Here is a 6,209-nt window from a genome sequence, read left to right as displayed (position 1 = left end):
GGCTGCCGCCCCCCACCCACGGGGGGGGCAGCAGCCTCCCCCACTCGCGGGGTACAAACACGCTGCCCCCCCCCCCCCCCACGCCCGCCCCACGCTCCATCCGCTCCGCGCCACCTCCTCCCGGCGGCTTTCTCCCCACCCTCACTCCGCCCTTCCCGCCCCCTCGAACCCCGCGGAAAGGGGGGGGGGGGGGGGGCACACACACAGAGGAGGCTCCACGCGTGTTTTGCGCGGGGGGTGGGGGGGGAGTTGGGTTGAGCCGCCCGCCGGGGGCCGCCCCGTCGAGCGCCGCCGCCGCCGCCTCTCCCCCCCCCGAGCCCCGCCCTCCCCGCGCTCCACGCGTGCCCGCGCCCCGCGTGTTTCCCCCACGCGTCGGGGCGGAGCGGGGCCGTGACGCGGCGGCGGCGCGGCTATAAAGCACCTGCCGGGCGCCCGCCGGCTCCAGACGCACCGCGGCGGCTCCGGCTAAAGCAGCGCCCGGAGAAGCAGCGGGAGGGAGGGGGTGGGGGGCAGGAGGGAGAAAAAAAAAAAAAAAAAAAAAAGGAGGAAAACCAAAAACCCCCAAACCTCGGGAAAATAGGAAAAAAACCCAACCAACCAACCCCCCCCAAAGCAAAAGCCTCCAACTCTTCCCAGCCATCCCAGCCCCACGCCTGCCGGACGCGCCATGCCCAGCCACCCCGCCGCCGCCGTACTGGTGGCACTGGCCCTCGGCGCCCTCCTGGGAGATGGTGAGCCCGGCGCTGGAGGGGGGCTCGGGGGGCTGCCCCGGCCGAGGGGACACGGGGCAGTGGGGCTGCGCGGGGTGCCGGAGGGTGCGGGGGGCATTGCGGGGTGCCCTCGCTCCGTCCGCAGCTGCCAGGGCGATGCAGAGCCTTAAGGCGCCTCCTGTAAAACCGCCTGCGTATGGAAATCGCCGTAATCCTTCCCGGAGGTGTGATTGCGGAGGTGACAGACGGAGGGGCACTCCTGCGCCGAACCTGCGCTTCATCCCTCCCTCCTTCTGCTGCAGGTACGGGCCATCCGCCGCTGGAGTCCCACCTGGCCGCGCACCCCAGGACCAAGCGCTGCTCCTGCAACAGCTGGCTGGATAAGGAATGCATTTACTTCTGTCACCTGGACATCATCTGGGTCAACACACCTGGGTGAGCAGAAACCTGGCTTTCTAGGGGGGATGGGGTGGCTCTGTTGATGAGTAAGTGACTGTCCTTTGTGGTGGAGGAGGGGGCGAGGTCAGAGGAGGGGAGAAAGGGTGAGTGCTGTGAGGTTTGTGTAGCACCTGCTCCGGGGAGCGTTGGGAGTCCCGTCCTCTCCAACATCTAGAAAGGGATGAGCTGTGCTTCTGCACCGGACTGTCAGTGTAACCCACAGGGGAGGTGTTTTGGGGGGGGGGGGAGGAGGGAAGCATAGGGCACTGCTTCCTCGTGGGCTCATCTTTTTCGGAGGTTTGTACCTCCGCCCGCCGACAGCAGCGGCGAGAGGTCAGAGCTGTGAGTCGTGAAGTTGCTCTCCCCACTGTAACCCTGACCGCCGGCTGCCAGCGGCGGTAATGAGGCAGCGCTGGGCTGGCACTGCCGTCCCGTGGCTGCCAAGTCCTGCCCTCAGGAATGCTCCGGCAGCTTTCCGAGCGGTTTCAGACCAATGGCCATCACGCTGTAGCAAAACACATGTGCTCAGGTGCGGTTATAATCATGCTCGCGAACGTGCAATTACAACTCGCTGCTTGCTCGGAGAATAGTTGCAGTCGCTGCCAATCCTGAACCCTCTGGGAGAGTAGATTGCGATCAAAGATGGAGCGGGAATGTGCTAACAGCTCTGAAAGCGTGCTGCGATCGGAAGAACCTGTTGTGGCCCCAAGACATCTTGATTTGTGCTATGTCCTGGGCGTTAAAACCCACGGGGGAGGCGGAGGGTGAAGCCCTGATATCTCCGTGCCTGAGAATCCGGCTGCTGGCTGCCGGCAGAGTGGGGCAACCACACTGCTCCGGCGCTTTGCCGCCCAGGCGAGCCGCCAGCTCGCCCCAGCCCGCGCGGCGACCCTTGCACGGGCACCTGGGCTGCTGCAAGGGGAGAAAATTCCACTTGCGAGCCAGCACCCACTGGCACGGCAATCTCCCTGGGAGGGGTAGGGTGGGGAGAGGAGGAGGTGGGAGAGGAGCCGGAGTTTAAAGGCTTAAGACATATCAGTGACCTTTTCACCTTACATCTATAGATGAGTCTTTTATTATCCTGGCGCTGGCTTGGCTGCCTCCCAGGGCTGCGTTATAAACCTGTTGGCTAATAAAAACTTAGCCGCATAGCTGATTTCTTTTGCTTTTAACAGCCACACCGCTCCCTACGGCTTGGGAAGCCCTCCGAGGCGGCGCAAGAGATCGCTCAGCAGGTGCCAGTGCTCGCACTCCAGGGACAGCATCTGTGCCACCTTCTGCCAGGCGAAGCCTGGGTAAGTCGCGGGGTGGGGGGTCCTGGGGACGTCCCTGGGGGCTGCTCGGCGAGGGACAAAGCCTGGGAGCTGGGGTAACCCGACAGCCGCCCTGGGGACAGCTGCGCAGCCCTTTGCAAACAGCTGGAACCCGTCTAGTGGCTTTTGTACCCCTCCCGAGAGGCCCTGGCAAAGCGTCACCGGGGTGTTTTCGTTGTACAATAGCCTCTTTCCTGGCTGAGATGAAGCAATGTCACCTCCATCCCTCCTGCGGGCAGGCGGGCGGCTGAGGAAGGGCTGTGTGCGCTGGTGGGATGGGGGGAGCCCCGCAGCACGCGGGGAGAGGGACGAGCGGAGGGTGTGCGGCTTTGGGACAGCGGCGTCTCCTGCACGGCTGCGGGTGGGAGAGGCTGCAGGGGAGCAGGAGGGCCGAGAGCTGGGACCCAGCAGTCGAATATCTTCTGTAACCAGCTCTGTTTGTGGCGCACGTGGGCTCTCCGTCATCTCGCCTCAGCCAGCGGCAGAGGAGTGCTTGCGCCGCGGGGAGGTGGGGAGCAAAGTCGTCGGGGAGATGTGTCATTAGTTTAATATCAAGGCAATAGTTAAAATCCCCAATGGTTAAATATGACTGAATGGAGCGAGGGCAGAAGAGGACAGAAGTAAAAACGAGTTATAAATAGCTTTCAAATAGCTGCAATTAACCCTTCAAAAACACACATTAGTCTGTCACGGGTGACATTAGAGCAGCTCTCCCCCCAGTACTTACCATGGCATGGCTGGGCACGAGTGGTTCACGCATCTCCTCTTCCTCATTAGGTACCTCCAGGGTCTGAAGCTCTCAGTGAGCTCTGGAGCATCAATGAAGTCTCCGCAGGGCGGTGTCGTGAGGCCGTCCCATCATGGCCCGCTGGGAGCTCTCAGGTGAGAAATTTAAACCCACTCTGAACGTCCCTCTTAAGCACTTTATCATCTGGGGTTGTAACCTCAGGCTGCAGTTGCTACTTGGATTTGACCCGAGTTCCCCCTCTCATCTCCCTTTAAATGAGTAGCCTTGGCTGGTTCTGCGCTCTGTAGAGTTGAAGGCTAACAGTTGAGGGAACCCCCTTGTCTCCTCCAAAACTAGAGGAATGTTACATAAAATGTAATTCTCACTTGGAGCGGGAAATTCCTCTGATATGGGACAGGCAAATGGGTGATGTATAAGAAGGGGGGAGGGACAGCATCACCCAGGAAAATGATTGACTGGGCAGCAGCTTTGGACCAAAGGAAATAGCTTTTCTCACCTCACATCACTGAATTGTGGAACTCGTTGCCAGAAGAAACCGTGGACTCCAGGAGTGTACATGAGTTACAGGGAATTGGCAGATTGAAGGAAGATTGGTCCATTGGTGGTCAGTTGCAATGGGAACGAGTTCTGAAAGGCAGATGTGGGGAAGCATCACTTGGGTCATGCCCTGCTGCAGGACTCCTTGAATCCTCGGCCACCGGTGGGAAAGGGATATTGGGCTCTCCGCTGTGGCTTAATACAGCTGTAGCTGGAAATTCCTCTTCTTCCTTCCCCATCTCCTGCCTCAACATAAATCTTGATGAGGGGTAAATATCGTAACACGGGCTGTTGCTGGGTAGTAGGAGAATGGACTGGAGAATGAACATGGTGTCTCTTCTCTTACAGGGATCTTGCTGTCTCCAGTCTGCGGTTCGGCAAGCGTCAGCACCGTTCTCGGAGGAACGCGCAGCCAACGGTTTTGCCTTGGAAGAAAAACATCTGGAAGAAGAAGAGATAAGAAACAGGTGCACACCAAGTTCACCAGAAGAATTTGGAGTCCTGCGGGTGCCGCTAACTCCGCTGTCGGTAGTTAGAGCTGAAGGAAAGGCCATGAGTGGAAGGGGGAAGAAGTGGAAGTCTCCATGCTCCTGTTGCGTGAACCAGTACTGCGTGCACTTCAGAGACTGTTGTAAAGGGAAAACTGTCTCTCTATAGTCATAGATGTGTCGTGGAGCTGAATTGTGCCTTTTTGGATCAGGCAAGGGTCTTGCTGGTAGAGTCATAGCTTAACTCTGCACTGGAGTCCTAGGCAGAGGGTCAGCCTGCGCTGGGCGGTCGAATCACTTTCAAACCAGACGGCTCTGTGCGGTTCTGGACCTGGTGGCACTGAGCCCATGGCACTGGTCTGCTCTGCCTTCGGGCCGTGTTTGAGCGCGGTTCCAGCTTGGCCCCGTTCAGAGGTGGTCCGGCTGGTTGTTGTAGATGGGGATGAACTGCCTCCAGCGTGAGCCCACCTTTGCACTTTTTTCCTCTTACTTGTCAGACAGTGCGATGTGCATATGAACGAGACTTCCGTGCTAAAATCAGCTCCCGTTTCTTATTAAAAAAAATAATTCTCATCTAGAAGCCTGAAAGCCAACTGAGTAGTCAGTGGCGTTCTTTGGCTGAGAAGTTCACCAAAGAGCCGTCCTTAAGTGGCTCTTATTTAGGTGGAGGATAGCTTGCGTACACCGGAGCTTGCGTCAAAGCCCAGCATGACCCTGCCATCAGGCACGGCGGCAGCAGGGGTGGGGGGCTGCAGTGAAGCCCCACGTAGCTTGGGGGGAGGGGGGGAGCCCCGCTGGGTCCGAGGCAGAGTGGAGCTGCCAGTCCGGATGAGTTCAGTGCTGTGAGTCTGTCTCATCTCCTTGGACATACCCTTAGCCGGGTAGAGTACTTCCAGCTCTTAACCGAATATCCCAGCTTGCTTTCAGCTCTGCCTGAAAGGAGAGGCAAGGGTCAGAGGAGATGGGTGGTGGGAAAATAGCACGCCAAGGCTTGCTTGCTGCTTCGCTTAGATCAGGTCTCTGAGCTGGACCCTGTATTAAATAAATGACCAGTCTATGGATAGCATGTCACGCGGAGAAGTGTAACCTGAGTAGAGGATGCATTAGGCAAGGGGCAGCCAGGTGGGATTGATGTGGAGAAAAGGATGGCTAAGAGGAGAGCACAGCGCTGTCTGCACAGCTTTAGGAGAAAGGCTTGGGTTTCAGCCCGTGCCAGAGTCACGGCTGCTTCCCCAACAGCGCAGTGCTGGTGGCCCAGAGGAGGGAAGGAATAATTTGGAAAAAACACTGAGCCCAGGACCTAGAAACCAATCTTGTAGGCAAACACAATCTCAAGGCTCTGGAGCTATATCACAAATGCACTTTTGTTTGCCTGGGCAGATTAACTTCTGTTATAGCTCGTGGCTGCAGCTGTCATCTGGTTCGTGCAAATAATTGCTCTCCTGGAACCGCTGCTGGGTCCCCCTTGCTGCCCAATCCAGTATTACACATGAGCATTTAAAAACGCTGCTTGAAGTTGGTGGTGGACCAAAATCTGTGGCTGTTGCGAGTGTAGTCCCATTGGACATACAAAATACTTCCTTGATTTTGCTTTATGCCCTAGAGGGGGGGGGGAAATGAGACCAATTGATCGTATTGTAGATGAAACAGCAGATTAATCATTTGGTCCCCAAAGCTGCAGAGAAACTTTTTTATATTTGACCTTCTGAAGGTTTGAGTCATTCTAAAAGAAATCCTGAAAGGGTTTGTTCCAGAGGGAACTTTGCACATGATTTAATGTGAGCCTAGTAATTTAAAATAAAACTACTGCTGTAAAGTACTATGTATATCTCTTTGTGTGTCTAATGTTACTAATCTTTGTGACTTATTGCACACATGCCATATGTAGCATCCTGAAATCTGTATATTTATTTAAATCTATTGATTTTTTTTAGACAGTAATTTGCAAAATTTAATTTGTAATAAATAACAACAA

The 6,209-nt window shown here is 56.5% G+C and overlaps 1 protein-coding gene across 1 annotated transcript; it reads left to right on the top strand.

The window, feature by feature from the left end:
* The first annotated feature begins 466 nt into the window (after window positions 1-466).
* On the top strand, window positions 467-4,390 carry EDN2 (endothelin 2). Its single transcript, XM_082494261.1, has 5 exons — window positions 467-731; window positions 1,013-1,145; window positions 2,324-2,443; window positions 3,239-3,343; window positions 4,095-4,390. The coding sequence occupies exons 1-5, from the start codon at window positions 668-670 to the stop codon at window positions 4,204-4,206; spliced, it is 534 nt and encodes a 177-aa protein (XP_082350387.1). The 5' UTR covers window positions 467-667; the 3' UTR covers window positions 4,207-4,390.
* Window positions 4,391-6,209: the final 1,819 nt, after the last annotated feature.

Source organism: Vanellus vanellus (genome assembly GCF_965231255.1).
Source record: "Vanellus vanellus genome assembly, chromosome: 22".
Lineage (NCBI taxonomy): Eukaryota > Metazoa > Chordata > Aves > Charadriiformes > Charadriidae > Vanellus > Vanellus vanellus.
Note: the sequence above shows the minus strand (reverse complement) of the source record. Positions and strands in the feature narration are given on the sequence as shown.

Bases quoted from the DNA above. Each gene is read 5' to 3' on its own strand.
- EDN2 (XM_082494261.1), top strand. From the start codon at position 668: ATGCCCAGCCACCCCGCCGCCGCCGTACTGGTGGCACTGGCCCTCGGC. The intron at 732-1,012 runs GTGAGCCCGGCG...CTTCTGCTGCAG, and splicing joins CGGCGCCCTCCTGGGAGATG to GTACGGGCCATCCGCCGCTG. The intron at 3,344-4,094 runs GTGAGAAATTTA...CTTCTCTTACAG, and splicing joins GGCCCGCTGGGAGCTCTCAG to GGATCTTGCTGTCTCCAGTC.